The sequence below is a fragment of the Cricetulus griseus genome, chromosome 5, assembly GCF_003668045.3.
Source record: "Cricetulus griseus strain 17A/GY chromosome 5, alternate assembly CriGri-PICRH-1.0, whole genome shotgun sequence".
Taxonomy (NCBI): domain Eukaryota; kingdom Metazoa; phylum Chordata; class Mammalia; order Rodentia; family Cricetidae; genus Cricetulus; species Cricetulus griseus.
In genome coordinates, this window is record NC_048598.1 from 2,240,094 (window position 1) to 2,259,734 (window position 19,641).

A 19,641-nucleotide genomic window follows, 5' to 3' on the forward strand; every position below is an offset into this window, starting at 1 on the left:
TTGCTTTCTTCTTTACTTTTGATTCTCATAGCACATTTTTGATCTTTCCAAAGCACATATTCTCTCACTTGTTCATCCACCCATTCACTCATTCATCCATTCACAAACACAGTTACTTTCAGCCACCTGTGCTGTTAGGTACACGAGGGCAGAGAGGTAACAGCAACCATGACTGTTACTCTTCAGTGGCTTTAGAATGTTATATCTGTGCCTGTACTAGTCCATCTGGCATTTTCCATTTATAGTCTTCCTTAGTCTTCTCACTCCAGTGCATCTTTTTGTTCTCTGACTCTCACAGGGTAGTTCTTCCATCCACCCCAGCAGTTTATATTCCTGTCTACAATAGAGCTCACTGATTTTCATTTTGCTTACTTGTTTAGACTTGAATTTCCCACGAGGTTGAATTTCACAGAACGGAAGGAGGAAGATAAAAGAGTAATATAGGAGTAAGTTGGGGGCAGGAGAAAGGGAAGGACTGGAGAGGAGCTGAGAAAACAGGAGAGACAGTGTGAGAACTGGTAGAAAGCATAGCTTCTAGCAGCTTTGGATTCTTGTTGGTTACGTGGTTCATGTCTCTACAGATCAGTTTATGATGGGGATGGTCCGTGGATCTTTGTGAAAACTGAGTTAGTCATAAGATAGATGCTGTATGCACTCGCTGCTGCCAGCCCCTCCATTTTCATTGTCCCTCCTTTACAAGGTCACATCTGACCCAGCTTTGGTTAGACTGTAATGTCATACTCTGTTCTACTTATGGTATGTCTGGCTTTCATGAATAATGAAAAGCTAACAGATAAAAGCACTAATCACTCACCTGTTAGTGACCTCATTTTAAACAAATGAGCTCTGTGTAAAGAATCTTGGGGGAAATCACATGGTAGATCCTACCTAGCAGTGGAGGGTAAGTAGGTCATACTTCACAGGGGATGTTTGAGATTTAAGATCAATCTACTCATACTTGTAAGACACTAGGCATGCAAAAACATGGTCCCTGTTTAACTCCAGATGACTGGTGCTGTTCTGGGCAATGGAGATGTCAGAGACAGTGAGATTGCTGGAGGTGGGAGTCCAACTCTCCCTGGGTGGTGATGTATATTCTGTTGATACTAAACTCTGTTTAGTATGGCAGCCCATCATAACAAAATCTCACGCTGCTAATCTTGTCTAAGCCCTGTTAGTACATAAGATGTGGCCACAGAGGCCATAGTTTCCAGAGAAGCACCTTTGACCCTTCAGTGATGGATCTTGGTATTGCTAAGTGGAGATCCTGTTCTTTTCTAGTCATAGACTGGGTTCTAACTGCCTCCATCATATGTGTACAGAAAAATGGGAGCTACATAAAGAACAGTGCTTGCTGTGTGGCAGATAGTTTAGGAATTCCATTGTATGTGTAGAATGATATGAGAGATGGGATGGTTATTCCAGGCAAGAGGGAAGGAGAAGCCAGACCCACAACTGTATGTTCATCAAGAGACAGCAGACTAGACCCAACTGCATTTGACTGAAGTGTGTGTTGGAAGGAGAGGCTGGAATGTAAATGCCAGATTAGGGAGTCAGGGTTTAATAAGGTCTAATAAAGCTTTGAGAGATTATAATAGTACATGCTCTCATGAATTTAATCATTGTATATGTAAAAATATTTTCTAATGCAGTGCTAAAATTTTTATAACATTCTTCATTTGTTAACTATGTTTTAGACTTTTTCTTTTAAAATTCTTTCAATACTTATTTAGAAACATTTTGAAAATTTTTGAATGAGTGCTGTTGAATAAATTGAAAAGTTATTTTTAAATTTTATAAGTTTCTTAAGACTATTTTCACTTATGACACTTTAAAAATTATTGGAATTAGCAATCTATCTAGAGTGTATTGGGAATTTCCTTCTTGTTCGAAGCTTAGAGAAAACAGATGCTGACAGCTGTGACTTTCTTTTCTCTAGTCTCTCCAGAGGCAGTTGGATTTTTGTCAGCAGTTGGGGTGTTTATTGTCTTGATGCTGCTCCTTTTTCTCTATATTAATAAGAAGTTCTGTTTTGAAAATGTTGGAGGGTTTCCAGATCTTGGTTCAGGATACAACACACGGAAGAATTCACAAGATAAAATGTGTAAGTATCACACCGCCACTTCTTTCTCTGTGCTATTCCTTGTTTAATGGGTTCTGTTGAGAAGGCTGCCTTTGGTACCTGCTAAACTTAGCATTGGAACCTTTACTTTGTAAGACTGAAATATCTGTTAAATAATTATGTTCAGGTCTCCTGTTGTCTCCAGATTGTTAAGCTACTACATAAAGGTGGTTGCCTATTGTTGCAAAGTAATGCTTTTACTTTTCATTTATAAGGCGTGGTTTTGAACTTACACTATGAGTAGATAGTGCTTTAAGGAAAAAAAAAAAAAAAAGCCATGTCCATTGTGCACATGGCTCTCAGGAGAGCTCTCCTAGGCTGCCCATCAGGCTTTTAATGCCTGATCCTTTGTCTTACCTTCTTTCATTCTCGGCTGAAGAATGATGTTCCTGGAGGAGGTATTTTTCCATATTGTGCTCTGTCCCCTTACCACACAGGGATTGTAAGCTAGTGTTCCTAGCTCCTAGGAAACTTGAGGACTGTAATACCGTATTTCCCATTTTAGAGAAGCTTTCAAAAACATTACAAGAGCTTTTCATTTGTTGTTTCAAATATTGGCTAATGTTAGTGGTAGTGGAGGAAGTTGAGAAAGATTAAACTGCGTGTTAATTTTGAGAGTTTTGAGAATGAGGGCAGAGGAGCTAGGCTTTCCTATACAGATTCTGGAGAATGCTTTCTCTTCTGATAACCTAAATGGTGGCAAACCCTCACTTATAAAGATCTGTTAATGCTAAATTGTATTTTGATGTCTGTGTTAGAAACTGTGGTGTCTTATATGATTCTGACTTGGTTTGTGTTTCTCATAGTCCACTCCAGTCCTGTATGTGTTGCTCATTTTTATGTGAATGAACTATTTAAAAAACTGTCTCTGCCTCTGTGTGTGTGTGTGTGTGTTTCTGTCTCTCGATCTCTGTCTGCCTCTCATCTGCCTGTCTCTCTCCCCTGCTCTCCTTCCCTCCTTCCCTCCTTCCCTCCTTCCCTTCCTCCTTCCCTTCCTCCTTCCCTCCTTCCCTCCTTCCCTCCTTCCCTCCTTCCCTTCCTCCTTCCCTCCTTCCCTTCCTCCTTCCCTCCCCACCAAGCCCCCAGCAGCTTTCTGAAATTCTCTGGTTCAGCTTCCCTGGACTTTCTTTGATGTCTTCAAATTCAAAAGATCTTTTGTTGGTTCTAAGTTACATCTATCAGTATGTACCATATTAGATAGTAAACTGAGAAAATTAAATTATCTGTTACCAACTTACTTTTCTTTTTGTTTTGAGAAAAGGATTTTGCTGGGGATTGAACCCAGGCCTTTACATGTTATGTATGCATGTACTCTGTTGGTGAGCTATATTTTCAACCTCTATGAATTAAAAAAAAGTACCAGCAGTAATGTTATTATTTGTGAATATAAGTAACATCTTAAAGTTTCTTAAAAGACTTTCAGACCAAAAGAAAAAGTTGCCGAGAATAGTGGCATTGCCATATACATTTCATATGGGTTCATTAGGACTGGTACGACAGTCATCAACTTGTTTCTAGTGTCTGCTTCTCCATTAGGTCTGCTCTCACCTGTGGGAAGCCCCAGTTTGCACTTGCAAGCAAAGGGGAGTGAAAATGTTAAACAACCCCTTAATGTTACTGTTCAAGTAGTATGACTTGGGATCTCAGAGATATCCTATTATTTTCCTTTCACTTGCTGGAGTAAAAGAGCATTCCCCTTATAAAGCCAGCATACATCAAGCAAGATTAAATGTGCCCATCACAGTGTCTTAGAAATGCCATCAGCAGAGGCTCTCCCTTGTTCTCCCTGTATTTACCACCTTGCAAAACTGCCTAGATACTTTCCTCTAAATACAGTTCTTAATTTGAAATATTGATAGTCTGTTAATAGGGTTATTCCTTTATGCTGACTCTTAGTAAATAAACTAAAGTACATAATAAAAATCCTTTTTATACTTCTTCTTTCAGGTATAGTCTAAATACCCAGTAGTATTTGAGGGAAAAATAATGTCTTCCTGCTGTTTTGATAGCTTTGGAGTGGGAAAAGATGTCATTACACTTAAACCAAGTGATTTGATTTTTATTTTTTTCCGGAGGAGTCTTTACTTCAACGTATTTCTTCCAATGCATACTGCATTTACAGAAAGATTCTTCCAATGCATACTGCATTTACAGAAAGATTAAAAGACACAGTGTGAAATACTTCTATCATGCTATGATGGCAACATTTACATAAATGTTAAATTCACACTCCAAAGTAGTTGATATTTGGAGAAGAGAAAATTCCATTATTGCACCTTTTAGGAACAAGGAACTGAAAAAATGGCATTTTTCAAAAGTCTTCAGCAGAATCTACCTTCAGTGTCCTCCCTGGTAGACACAATCAGTAGTGCTGTAGAAGATTTGAGCACTGCGGTTGGGGAAGTCAGTTATGCGCTAACTGACTCAGTCGTTGGGCAGGTAGCAAGTATGATGCATGGCTTTTGCCCAGAGGAGGAGAGCTGCATGGCAGAAGAGGCTGCAGGGTCTTCCAAAGCCAAAAGTGCAGTTTTGGGGGACACGTCCAAAAACACTGCTTGTCCAAAAACACAGTCTGATAGAGAGCACAAAGCAAAGCAAATGACCTATTGTGACACTTCAGCTCCACAAAAGCAAGAACAGGAAACACACGAACAGGGATTTTATATTCACGACAGACAGTGGACACTCCCAGAATTCAAAGGAACTGGGGGTGCTGGTGGTTCTGCTTTTCAAGGCTTCATGAATGATGGGATATCAGCTGTCAAGCAGAAGACGGGGGCTGCACCCACTTGTTATGAACTGGAAGGTCCTGACAGATGTGAGACAGCTGGAGCAGGAGGCTCCAGGAATGATCAGAGTGGTTTAGAGGAGGTAAGTTCTCTAGGAGTGGACGGGGATTTGGACACCCATAGACAAGGCGTTGTGTTTGAGCAGAAGTGCGTGGCTAAAGTCAGACTGCAGCGTGTACCTGTGGGAGCAGAGCAAGAGACATCGGGGAGCTTTACTAAAAACAAACATCTTACTGATGTGGAGCAGTCTCATCATTTAACAAAGACTAAAAAACATAATACACAGGATGGATTCAAAGAGAATGAATGTTCAGGAAACAAAAGTTCTCCAGAAGATCACAGGAGAAACAGCAGACACAGGGCCCAGAAATCCATTGTGAAGGAACACACACGTTCAGCTTCATCAACAAATTGTAGTATTAAGTTTCCTGGGAAGATCAAAGAAAAAATAAATTCAACAAAGTACTGCAAAGTGAAAGGAGACATAAAAACAAAGAAAGATGAAGCTAATTCTGCTAAGAGAGGAACAGCAAAGAGTAAAGTTGGCAAATATTCTAAGATATTACCAGAAAAAGGTGAGGTCTCCTAATGTTGGCTTGAGTGATTAAATTTTCTCTTGATGTTTTAAAACTAGAAAAACATTTAAAATTCTCAACTTTCCTTTCCATGTCTTATCTAATTTAGTTTTTCATTTGATCTTCTTACTTGGAGATATTTTGAGAGACATTTAGAGTTTTTCAGTCATTTTTATATAATAAATGTTATTTTATACCACCAGGTATTGCCTGTGATCTGAGCAATTTCCGGCAGTCCTGATGTTTCTTTTTCTTTTTTGTGTTCTTATGAGCAGTTTCACTGTGCAGCTCCAGTTGGCCTGAAACTCACTATGTAACCCAGGCTGGCCTCGAGCCTGAGATACTCCTGTCTAAGCCTCCATTTACTGAGACTGGTGTGAACCACCACACCCATGTCCTGATTTTAATTGCAACTTATTTTAATTCTAGAAATTTTCTACAGACTTTAAATAGAACTTATTTGGTGTGATACTCATATACTTAAAAGTTTGTTTTATAACTAAGTCTTGAGTTGGTTACATAACATTGCTCTTTAAATCTACCCCAATGACGTTCTATGTAAAATATTTTATGTTTCTTGAAACCAATAGCTCCTATGTTGTTAAATAACATGCTTCTGGGTATGTATTTATTCATTTTGCTTTACCTTATAACTTTCATGAGACTGCTCTAGTTCATAATGACTGTACATGAGCAATACATTTTTATTCATGAGTTCTTTATGTAGAATAAGATTCTGAGTATTTACAGTGTTCAGCTACAATATTTATGATAGTTTTCAAAGCATCTTTGCAGTGCATACTTTTGGTATTCTCTCCTAATACTCCTCCATCGCTTCTTTATTGCTGATTGGATGAGAATACCCTCCAAAAACTGGCTTTTGTTTTTTATAAAAGATACATACACCTGTAGTTTTTCTATAAACTTAGATTCTGACAAGATATCAAAACCCGAGTAGTCATGAAAATAATGGGAGACTTTGCAGTTCTGCCATGTGATTCATCTGTAAGAGGGGTCTGCTGTATATTGAAAGTCTTTAATGGCACAGGAGAAGCCAATCCTAGACTGATGGGCTAATTAAAAACAAATGGAATTTGTGAAGATATACTACTCATTGTAGAGTCCATTCTCATAGTAGCTGTGATTCATTGGGCTTTGGTGGCCTTGTTTAGTTCTGGCAACCTCATTACTTATGAAGAAATAAAGTAACAGATTATTTAGAAAATGACAATAGGATGGCTATCAGGAATAAATAAATAAATTTTGTAGCACTACAAAATTTTCTGTTTGTTATGCTTTGTTTTTATTGAGGAGCACTCTGGCATCTCAAGAAAACAGAGGCTCTCAAATATCCCAAAGGAGAGTCAAATATTGGCCTTACTAGCCCCATGAACAAATTATAGGTGTTTTGGCCGGTATGTTAACCTTCCATTTAGTTGAGTTGCCATATTCCTAGAACCAGTGTAGTAGACTCTCACATGAAAGATTCGGGCATAAGAAAGAAAGAAGAGTTTCTCTGGTTTTGTATATAAGGCATTCTGGAATAGAGGAAGTTTGACAGCAAAAGGACCACATGAGGGTACATCCACGAGGGACTCACAGCATTCTTCTGCCTTTAGGCCTCAATCTGGTGTTTCACAAGATATTCACACTCTTTTCAGCTGGGTGTCAGAAGGGCTTGGTCTAGTTATCACATCACTGTCTAGCCAGTGATGATGACAATGGTGAAGTTGGGATGTCTGCATTGATCGAGATTAACCACTGGCTACATACGCTCTACACACTGTAAGTGTGGCTAGCCAATTGGAAAGGTTTGGAGATATCTATTCAGACATCATAAGTAGTGAACTCTTAACTGCTATACTGTTTCTTAGATAATTTAAATGTTATACCTCTTAAAATTTAGGTATGATTAAGTAAAATTTTCTAGTCATTTAACTTTTCATTGGTAGTGTTATGCTTGTTGTATATCCATGTATATACTGCATGTTGAAGTAAGTATAATATCTATTAAATAAAAGTATAATTGAACCTTCTATTCTTTCCTTGTGAAACATAAGTTCGCCCACTCATGTTGAGGGCTGCATAATCCTCGTATGTATGTTGAATGGATGTGCCATCACTTGCCTAACCAAGGCTCACTGATAGGCATGTTGGTTATATATTTTGGGATTGTTCATATATCTGTGTTCACTTAATTAGAAATGGACTTGGCAAGTTCCTAGAAATGGAATGTTCAAAGAGCACACTGAGTTTGATGTTGAATTTGTTTGTGAGTTTGTTCTGTAGAAAACTTATTCCACTTGCTCTCCCTGTGTGTCTGTGTCTGCCCGTTTCCCTGCTCCCTGTTAGCATGAAGCATTGCTAGTTCTGAAAATATAGGCCAAATAAAAACCAGAAATTTGTCTTATAGCATTGTTTTACTCTAGTCCATAAGCACTGACAATGCTTATAATTTAATTTGTATATAACAGATCCTTTACAAAATTGTGCAGTGTGGCAACTATAATTTCCTTTGTACCTAAAAAGGTTACAAACCTCTGTGACTTAGATTATTTATATAATTAGAATATATAATGTAATATTTCCTATAAACACATAAAAATCTAACAATTTGGTATCCTTACATTAAAAATGTTTTCTAAAGCTGAAATTTCGTGTCATTACATACAAACATACAAATTAATGTTACAATATACTTTAAATTCGGTTTAAGGGATTATCAAGAATTTCAGTAATTTTAAGGATTGTTCTAATTAGTTTCACCCAGTGTATGTGCTCACACAAACACACACATTTTCATTTGTGCTTGTGTTTGTGTGTATATATGCATGTGTGTTTTAAATAAATTTGCCATCTGTAAGTATATTGAAATTATAACTTCACTGTTATCCAAATAGATAATTCCTACATGGACAGAGATGACCCTGGTTCATCCTCTGAAAGTGAAGATGAAGCTCTGGGTAAATACCACGAGGCCTTATCTAGAACACACACTTCCAGGTGGCCACTGGTGGATTCTAGACAAAAGAACTACGCCTGGGAAACAAGGCAAAAATACAGCCCTTTGTCCGCAGAATATGATGGGTACAGCAGCGAAGCATCCATAGAGGACGGTAAGAGAGTTAATTTTTTCAAAAAAATGAAACTATTAGATGATTTGTGTCTAAAATTGTAGGTATCTGTGGTTGCACACTGAGAGTGATACAGTGTAGGATTCTGTTTCTGAGCATAATCCAAACAGAAAATTTGGGCTGACCATGAAAACCAGCTTCAAAACACACAAAAGCAAAGTGCCCAATGATCGCTTGGATGTGGTAGTGGAGTTCTTACTCACAGTGCAGAATGCTGACATGAATGAGGATAGGGTGAGAATGTAATGTTCCTCAGGTGCAGGCTGTTTTCACGCACCTGTTATAGAAACCAGGAGGGTCTGAGTGTGAGTCTATTGCTGTGAGTCTGAGCTGCTCTCCAACATCAACTAGGTGCCTCAGAGAGCACATGGAGAGTGATGTGGTGGTCTCTCTGTGCAGAGTACTTTCTGAGGATGGGTACAGTATTATATCGTGTTTTAAAAGCAATTCAAGGGATTTTTCAGGCGTTTCAGTAATTTCTAGTACTTTGTTACTAATTAGTTTTGTCTTATTTGCTGATGTGAACTTTAGAACAAAATCTGGGCAGAAGATATAAGTCCACTCATATCTTTCCATAACATAAAGACATTAGTTTTGACATTAGATAAAACATTTATTTTTATGTTTAAACATATTGTTTATTTGCTGGATAGGATGGCTTCTCATAGTAACTACTGTCTTTATAACCTGAAGAGAACAGTGTTATAGGCATCAGTTTTATTATCGACAAACACCCAACTATATGTGGTTTTGTAGTTGGAATTGGTCTTTTAGCGCCTTTCCTATTCATGGTTTAAGTATTATCCCAAATTGTAAGTAGCCAAAGGAACAAAATAATATATATTTATGTTTGGCTTCTTGCTAACTAAAGATCTGTGTGTCAGTTTTTATTTCTGTTAGTATACAGGTGTAACAATGAATGCATGTTTGTTTGTTTGTTTGCTTGTTTACCAGATAGAAGGCTCATTATAGGTATAAAGAAAGAAATATTAGACGTGGACTCCACTTGAAAACAATGTCTTTTAGTAGTACACGCATACTATGTGACTACAGAGGTAACTAAATAATTCAAACCGGTAAAGCCAGCCTGCAATTTATATGTACCTCTGGCACCCAAACAATACAACAGAAGAAGAATGGCCATGAATGTGATCTTGGCTGACATTCTCCTCAAATCTTGTCATCTGTTAGCCATAAAAACCTGAGGAGTATATTTCATTGTGTCTAATGTGTTGGATAGTATCAACCTGGTTGAGTTGTCATGAATATCAACTGATAGATGGTGCATGGCCAGTTATCATTGCTGAAAATGAGAGGTAATGAAAATCACAATGGTGATGGACATGAATAGCATTGAGCAAGCCTAAGTTTGAGTCTGTGACCCTGGATGCTTCCATTCTTCAGATGGAATTTAGGATCTTTTTCTTTATTTTCTTTTTCCCTCATATGCTTGATTGCCCTTATGGTCCTTTTATTCTAGAATGCCCAGTAGCCTCCTCCTAATGAGGAGCAAGGCCTAATTTCAGTGGGTCTTGTATTGCCATCACTTTAACAACTGATATAATTTTGGAGACAGAGTGGTGATAGGGCAGACTTTGTAGTTATATACAAGCTGTAAGGTACAAATGGAGGAAATGTTTCAGGAACAAAGAAGGCTCTTTGTCTCAAACACTGGAGTATGTGTCATATATAAGTGAATAGGGGCCGCCAATGGGAAGGGAGATGAGGACTGAACCTGCCCAGTTTGATAGCCAGAGAGAACTCGCTAAAGGTCTTGCCTTCAGAAAGCATGTGTAGAAAGATTAACAGCAGGAAGTCTGTAGAAAAATCAGTGAAGAGAGACTTAAGAGCTATCTGCAGGAAATGGGGAAAACCCCAATCACTGTAGTGGCAATAGGAATTGGGAGGACAGGAGTAAAAAAGTGCGATTTTTTTTTTTGGATTTAGGACCACAGTATATTTTGAACATCAGGAAAAGAGAAGGAAGCAAAGCATCAAAACCTACTATGGTTTTTATCATGTATGAGAGAGAATAGTGGGGTCATTGCTGTGAATGTGGAATCCAGGGAGGGATCTGCTTTTTGTTGGGAGTAAGGAATAGGGATAGTGATTTCTGGTGTTTATACCTATAAGGCCTCCCCCTCCCTGGGGAGCAAAAAAGGGATGGAATAGGGGGTTAATAGGGGACAGGGGAGGTGGGGAGGGAGCGGGAACTGGGATTGACATGTAAAAAAACTTGTTTCTAATTTAAATAAAAATAGAAAAAAATAAGGCAAGATGTTAGTGCAACTGAAAATGGTTCTTGAACTTGCAGTTGTGAGTAGACTTAGGTCAAGTAGTTTTCAGAATACATACACTTAGAAATCATGAGAGTGAATTAAACTGATAGAGACTGTATGGAGAGAAAAATCTCACATAAAGAGGAAGAGAAAAGATAGTAGAAGAGACTAGAAGATCCAGAGAAATTACATAGTCATCCATGGTAAAAAGAATTTTAAGGAGAGGGGAGCAATCAGTTTGGTGAGAGTTCACACAAACCCCCTTTTCTAATGGAAGTTGTATTTTCAGTTGAAATACTATTAGGCTAGAGTAGTAAATCAGAACATGTCTTGGTAAGGGTAGGGTGCATGGTAGACAGTATGCATCACAGTCTGCCTGCCATTACAACTCACTGGCTTGAAAGAGAAGAAGTTGGGAGGTTTGTAGTCTACTGTGGACCTTCTCCCTCCAGCCCTTATTTGTCTGTAGTTCTCCTTTGTTGTATGTATTGGGAAGGAGGAATTGGTTCTGAAACACACTACTCTCAATACTCAAGGCATTACTCAGGGTATGGTTGGTCACATGGGACAGCATGCATGCTTGCTACTGCTCAGTGCTCTTTCTCTACATATACAGTCCAAGATCCCTGCCAGGGACAGGTCCTACCCACCTTGGGCTAGTCTTTCTGCCTCAATTAGTCTGGTCATGATCATCTCCCACAGGCATGGCCAGAGGCATGTCTTTCTGGAGATGTTAGATCTGTCAAGCAGACAGCACTAATCACCACAGAGCCTACGCTGCTTCTAGTGCTCTCAAGTACTCCACTGCCACCCGTGTCCATAAAGCAAGGCAGGGAGCTGCAACCTTAGCTTACCCATCCTTCTCATGAGTTTAAATGAAAATAAACTTAGTTGTTTAAAACTATAATCTAAATTTAATCTTTAAAAAAAATCCTAGTTCTCAGTATGACACACAGCTTGGATTTGTAATTTTATGTTCACTTGGTTGTTGGCAAAATGTCATATAATCTGTCATTATTTGTAAGTTTTGCTATTTGGATCTCATTCTATTTTGTCTCTTTAACTACTTAGAATTTGTTTTCTCAGACTACTGTTGCCTTGTTTCTTCATTTTCAATAGTATAATGATCTGTACAACAGTAGCTTTATAGTTTTGGCAAAGTATAGCAGAAAATATGAACCTGTCACTTAGAAGGAAAAAATGAGATACACTTCATCTGTGTTCAGTTCTCACCCTGGCATTTTAGTGGCAGCTCCTCAAGCTGTAGCTTGAGGACACTGGTTTGAATGATACAGGGCTATGTGTGTGCTGCATTAGTCCATGGGTGGGAAATGTGAGTGTGCTCTGAATGTTAGGTGTCTGGCAGTTCATGAATGGTAGGTTAAAGACAGAACCAATAACCAACTGCGTATAAGGAGATTTAATGTTTACAGTGTGGAACTGTTGGGGGTGAGCTCTGCAGATGGTTGGCTGCCAGTGTAATAAGCTGTTTGGGACTCCATAAAACAAAAAGATGCTTTTGGGTCAGTGCTATTTTTTCTTATTTTATGAACTCCTGGGAGAAAAACTGAAACATAATAGTGTGCAAGTAGATAGGATTGCCTTTCACAGGATGTCAGTGATTGCTCGGGCATTTTCTAACCCATTTTAAAATAATTTTTATTCTAAAATTGCAATGTTACAAATTAAATTTGACATTCTGGTCTCATAAAATTCTGTACCTTTCAATCTCATTTTGAACAATTCTATGTACAGTTCTTATCTTTGACATATTTTATATAATTCTAGCTATACATTGTCTTTAAAGCTGTAATAGTTGTTTAATTATGAAATAATATCTAGTTTTAGAGTTTGGTACTAGATCTTATACGTTTTATAGTTTTTGTGCTGATAAGTAGTATATGTATGTTTATTTGTGATCTAGTAAATTTGATCCATTTTCTTTTGAATTGATAGTAATTTTATTGATTCACAAGAGATCATGGATACTAAAAATATCAGTTTTTGTTATATGTAATAGATATTTATTTTGATTTTTAAGGAGTCCCATCATCTATCGGAAACTGGCCTAGAAATTATGTGTATATCTAGGCTAGCTTGGCCTGAAACTTACACACCTCCTCCCTAAACTCCCAAGTACTAGGCTCCCAAGTACTGGTGGTACAGACTGTACCACCACAGCTGACTTTGGTATTTTCATGATTTCAACTTTTTAAAGCTTTATTTAGTCATTTTAAAATTTTCAATTTTCTTCCTTTGTTTGCCACATACCTGGTTTTCTTTTTATTATACCTTTATTTTTATTTCATTGATTTAAAAATATTTTATTAATTCTTTGAGAATTTTAGACAATGTATTTTGAACAGATTAACCCCCAGCTTTCAGCCCTTAACTCTTCCCAGACCCTCTATTGCCTCCAGCTTCATGTTTTCATCTTTATTTTAATAGCCCACTGAGCCCATGGATTCCAGTTTGTCCATGTGCTTCTGGAGGGGGAGCATCCTCTTGAGTGGGGTCAGCCTACCAAAAGTTAGGAAGCTGATTCCCCCTCTCCTTCCACTAGAAGCCACAACCATCTATAGCTCCTCAGTTGGTGAGTGGGGCCACGAGCGCCTTCCCACCAGTGCTAAAATGTTGACTGGCTTGAACTTGTTTTGGTCTTGTGCAAGTAACCACCGCTGCTGTGAACTCATGAATGTAGCCCTTCTGTTTTATCCAGAAGACACTGTTTTTCTCTGTCCTCTCTGACCTGTGGCTCTTATAATTTTTCTGCTTCCTCTTCCAAGATGGTCCCTAAACCTTCTGAAGTGGGTGTGTTATAGATGTCCCATTTGTAGCTTACTCTATGCACTTTGGCCACCTGTCAGTTTCTGCATTAACCACCATCATCTTCCACAAAAAGAAACTTCTCAATAAAGTCTGAGAACTACACTAATTCAAGGCAGGGAGATGACTGATAATGTGTTCATTTAGCAAAAATAATAGCAGTAGGTATATGCCTAGGCCCCGTAAGCTCTCCAACTATGGGTTCTTGGCCAGATTAGTAATACCAGCAATGTGTTTCCTCTTATGAAGTGAACCTAAAATTGAACTAGAAAGTGGCTGTCTAAGAATTCAGGCATTATGCTGGCCTGCCCCTGTTACCTAGCAGAATGCACGCAGGCAGTACCCTGGTCAGCCCAGGTGCAAAGGACCCCTTTAAAAGAAAGACCCCTGTGCCCTCTATCTTTCTGGCTCCTCTTTCCTGTTCTCTTTCCTGTTGTTACCCTGCAGCAAACAGGGCTTCTCCTGTTTTCTTCTCTTCTATCCTCTGTGTCTCTTCACCTCTGTTCTCTTTCCTTCCCCTTCCCTCCCCTTTCTAATAAAACTTCTCACTTAAGCTCTGTCTGCCTGGCATGTTTGTCCCCCATCTCGGTCACCCTCGTGCTTTATCATAACATTGCTTGTCTACCCACATAACGTTTGTGCCACATTGCTCCCATTGACATATCTTGCCATAGTGGTCAATATTGCAATTCATGGGATTCACAGCTGTTGATGACCACATGGTACCATCCAGTACTGTAAAAGCCAGAGAGAGGAATCTTCCTGTTCAGTACTAACTTGGTTTCTCCATGTCCTGTGATCAATATATGTAATACCATTGGCAATAGGGTCTTACCATCAATTTCTGGTGAGCAAGCAAGAATAATGGCAATAGTCTGGGTTGTTTTGAAGGTCTCTAAAATGCTTCTGACCAGCAGCTAGAAGACAGATATTCTATACTTTGCATTGTACTTTTTATTGTCAATTTAAAGCTTTTAGCATGAACAACTCCAATTAAATGATTACTTGAGTATGTGTATATATGCACAGGGAGACAGACAGACAGACAGACAGACAGACAGACAGACAGACAGACAGACAGACACACACACACACACACACACACACACACACACACACAGAGAGAGAGAGAGAGAGAGAGAGAGAGAGAGAGAGAGAGAGAGAGAGAGAGAGAACTTCTAAAGTGGTAGGTTTTCATATAGCTTTTTCAAAATCCATAGATCAGTTCTCCCTACCTTATACCTCCCTTGCCATACCCTTCCATTTCTTCCTCCAGTTCTCTACCTTTTCCCTTCATGCCATCTATATTCTGTTATCCCTTCTCCCTCACAGTCTTTCTTTTCCCTTCCCACCAGTGGCCACCTTCTAGTTTCCAGGTACTCCAGTTAAAAACACTGATCTAAAGATTTGACCTTAAGAGTTTTCAACTTCCTGACTTAACATCTTTGATCTAGCTCTGATTTGTTTTACATTCAAGATTTACGTGGATATTTAGCTATATTTACCATTTGTACTATATTATTTTCTGAACAATCTCATTTTTAATTGCTGGTTTAAATACTATTTTTCTGTATTTTGATAAGTTCCCATTTAAGATCATGTCTGTTTTTTAACTTGGTTCTAATTAATTTCCTGGTTGCAGTGTCTAATAGTATAGAATTTTGTCAGGTTTAAAATTCTTACACACTGATCCTCAGAGATGAACTTTAAAGCAATGCTCATGCTATTTTGGTTAAGATCTCAGTGAACTTTCGTGGACTGTTTCTTAACTACCTTTTAGTGCTGATCTTCATGATCCAGGTGGCTTCCCATTTCAGAGCAGCTTCTGATTGTCACCCATCCCTCTGTGCGGTGTCCTAACAGTCCTGTCACTTTCGTAAGGGTCTGCTTATTCACTTGACTTCATCTGGGATTAGCCAGAGCAGTTATGTGTGAAAACCGCTTCCTGTCCTTTTCTCCATGAGAAGGGAGTTCCTTCTCCAAACATTGATCCCTCTGTAAGCAATGCCCTGCCTCCAATCCTCCGTTTTGTTTGTTTATTTCTATTCTACCTAGTTGAGATATAATGTTCTCCCAATACTCAGTTTTTCCGAATTAGCATCTCCTTTCACTCCTGTACAAGTTCTGTTTAAAGGATAGTTTGGCAGATGTCTTCATTTTCACTGTCCATTTTCCTACCAAATCTCTTGAAACTGGATTTTAAATCTTTCTAGTGAGAAGATGTTACTTTAATTTTTCATCATAGTAAAATGCATATAGCATAAATTTATCTCATTTAATAGAACCTCATGTAAATAGAATTATCTACAGTTTATCCTTTTGAGTCTTTGTATCCAAGTAAAATACGTTGACGGTTTTCAAGGTTTACCCCAATTTCAGCATGTATAATAATTGCATTATTTTCTAATTAGTTATTTGTTTCTTTTAATTGTGGTACAGTATCTAAAATATAAAGATTTGCCATCATAACCCTGACTTCACATTGTTGTACATCTATTTTGAGAACTTTCTACTAAAAATAAATAAATAACTCGCTGTGTTCCCTTTGCCTCAGTCACTGATAACTACTATGCTACTTTCTATCTCAATCAATTTGCATAGAATAAAGAGCACATATAAGTGGACTCATTCAATATGTATCGTGTTATATCTGTTTTAGTTCATTTAACATAATGTCTTCAAAGTTTACCTACATTGTGGCATGTAATAGAACTTTATTACTTTTTTTACCTGGATAATAAATAGTTCACTGTTTGTACATATCACATTTTGCTTATCCATTCCTCTACTTGAGTTGTGTTTCCCTTTTTGTTGTCATGAGCTGTAAAAATGTTAAGTTTCTGATTTCTCCCAAGGAATGGCTTAGGTATGCTGGTCCTGTGGTGAGTCTGTGCTTAGCATTTTGTAGAACTTTCTGCATTAGTTGAACAACTAATTCTGCAAGGCTCATTGTTTTCTACTTTGTCTTGTTTTTAGTAGTAGCTATCAAAATGGTGTGAAATAGCATCATTCTGGGTTTGATTGTGTTTTCCTAAAGATCAATACTAGTGAGTATCTTTCCATGTGCTTATTAGTTAGTTGGGTTCTTTTTTAGTTATTTGATTTTTTTCCTTTTTCCCTTTCTTTTTCTTTCTCTTTATCTTTTTCTTTTCTTTTTTCTTTTTTTTTTTTTTGTCTGAAGCCTAAAATTGTTTAAGTGTGGTAAGATCAGTCTATCCTTTTCTTGTGTATGTGAGTGTACATGTGTGTTTTTATGTGTGTACATAGAGGGTGGTTTTGTGTGTGTGTGTGTGTGTGTGTGTGTGTGTGTGTGTGTGTGTGTGTGTGTATGTGTATGTGTTGGGGACAGAAATTAGTATTGGATGCGTTCCTCCATTGCTCTTTGCCTTATTGTTTGAGATAAGGTCTCTCCTTAAACCTGAAACTTAGAGATTGGGCTAGATTGACTGGACAGGAATCCTCAGGGATCCTCCTGTCTCTGCCTTCCCCAAACAAGGTTGCTGCACTTAACTTTTTACATGAGTGAGGAGGACCTGAACTCAGGTCCTCATGTTTTGATAGCAAGCAAAGCATTTTACCTTAGCCACCATTCCCACCCAACCCTTGGATTTGTATATTCTTATGTACCACTTATGCATTCAAGAGTTCCCCTAGCAGTTCATATTCCTGTCTACCTTATCTGTGTTACCCTGAGTCACATATCCTTATTTAGGAAATAATACATAATACTAATACTATGTGGATATTTCTGTTTCTTTTTTATTTTGGTGACTCTTACTGTGTTGAATTGTACATTGTTAGGTCACACAGGCACTTAAACTATGAATCACATGTGTTCATTTGTCTTCAAAGGTAAATTTGGACTTTTTTGCCCTACCCTTCCATGCTATTATAGTGACATTTTAAAAAGTCTTTCAGACACGTTTATTCCAATTTGCAGTAATATTTTGTTTGTGTTTGTTTTTTCAAGACAGGGTTTCTCTGTGTAACAACCCTGGCTGTCATGGAATTTATTTTGTAGACCAGGCTGGCTGGAACTCACTGAGATCCACCTGCCTCTGCCTCACAAGTGCTGGGATTAAAGACTTGCCCCTCTCCCAGCAGCAGTGATACTTTGTTGTAAGCCAGTTACCTAGCCCTGAGAAACTGTCCATTCATATGGGAGCTCTGTTGATGTGTGTCCTAACCATGTGACTGTACCTGTGGGATGCTGACGTTAGTAGAGTTAGAAGTTTTCACCACTGCAATTTGCTGAATTTCAGATTTCATTCTGGATAGAGAATATTATTTTAATGCTTATATTTTAAAGCCTTAATAATAATAGCTCATATTTTCTACTCTGATTTTGATGTCTATTCTGATTTTAAAAAATTTACTAGTTTGCTGATTTGGTTAATTTAAAAGATGTATGATTTGATAATTTAAAAGATGTATATAGTATATTATTTTAAAGCATGAGTAGTGAGCCAATTAAAAATTCATGGTGTCTGGGTGACTTGATTGGTGCCGTGTCAGTTTTCTTGTGTCTAGTGAGACAGAGAAAGCAGTTGGGGAGAATGCTTGTCACTGGTATCCATGGTAACTCCCAAGCTACATTGGGACTCAGAGGCTGGAATAAGCCTCAGTAATTGGTCTCGTTAAAAGGGCAAAGGACATAAAAGGTTCAAGGATATACTTTTAATTAGTTGCCAAAGCCAGCTAGAACTGGAGAAGGTACCATGAAATAATGCTTTACACTGTTAGAAACAGGCTTTTGAACTCTGAAGATGGAGAGGATCAGGGAACTCTCACAGCAGGGTAGTTTCTTAATCACACTGTGGACATAAGGGCGCCCACAGACATAAGGGAGGCCTCACCTCTTAGTGCTGAAAATTAATGCAGGGCTTGCTTGTCACGCTGATGTCACCACAGTACCATCGTTTATTGAGAGCAGTGCCCTTCAGCCTTTCCTGGCAGGGACTGAACTGTGGAGGAAATGCACCATCATATGGGTCCAGCAATGGTTGTATGTGGTTGTTTTAAATGTAAATGAGACAGTCACTCAAATTATTAGCTGTTAAGGTATATTACATTTTAAATCAGTTTTAGAGTATATTAAATTTGAATGAGTTAAGACAATTTAGGAAAAATAGACAGGAATAATTATTTTCTGTTAGAAAATTATGATGGATGAAAGATTAATAACTCTTTTAAGACAAAATTCTTCAGCCCTTTTCTTTTGAGTTACAGTCTATAAAGAATCATCTTGTGTTGCATCGCAGTTCAACACATTATTTCTTCCTGTTGCTATAGAAACTAATTCTGGTGCAGCTGTGATTGCTAATCAAAATTCTAACATTATCCAACCTTTCCCCCCCTAGTGCTTCATTTTATTTTTAGTTACAAAATAATAAATTTCAATGTTGAGTTCAATGGTCAAAACATTAATGCAAAGATCTTTTAAAATTTGGGCCATTTTATTTGAAAATACAGAAATATTCTTATTGTATAGGTTTTTCTATGAATAACAAGGAAACAAAGCCTTTTGCTGAATTTTAAAGATCTATAATTGCTGTATTACATCAACATTGTAAGGCACTTAGCTGCTTCATAACCCTAAATTGCTACTATTTCAACATCTATTTTTGAGATGTCTGGTTACTTGGGGTTTTAATAATGAAAAAATAAAAAGTCCTCAGAATGTCTGAAGTTTTTTCATATAAAATGTAAATGGAACTTCATCCTTTCATCTTCTCAGTATTGAGATTGCATCTTAGTTAATGTAGTGAGCGGAAGCCAAATTGTTGTTCTCATTCTTGTCTTTATTAGTGTGTACTCTCCAATAGGCCACGCTGTTGATTTCATCCAGTGTAAATCTAAATGTATTCACAGGGCAGAGCAATTGTGGGTTTTTTGTCTAAAAACATTATTTTCATA

General features: G+C 37.9%; 1 protein-coding gene across 2 annotated transcripts in view; it reads left to right on the plus strand.

Moving 5' to 3' along the window:
- Positions 1-1,977: 1,977 nt before the first annotated feature.
- The window catches only part of Syt14 (synaptotagmin 14), a 60,610-nt gene continuing 42,946 nt past the window's right edge, over positions 1,978-19,641 (plus strand). For both annotated transcript variants that reach the window (XM_035445740.1, XM_027416549.2), the window contains exons 1-2: positions 1,978-2,104; positions 8,387-8,602. In XM_035445740.1, the coding sequence (XP_035301631.1) occupies positions 1,993-2,104; positions 8,387-8,602 (328 nt within the window). In that variant the 5' untranslated portion in view covers positions 1,978-1,992. The remainder of the gene's footprint in view (positions 2,105-8,386; positions 8,603-19,641) is intronic.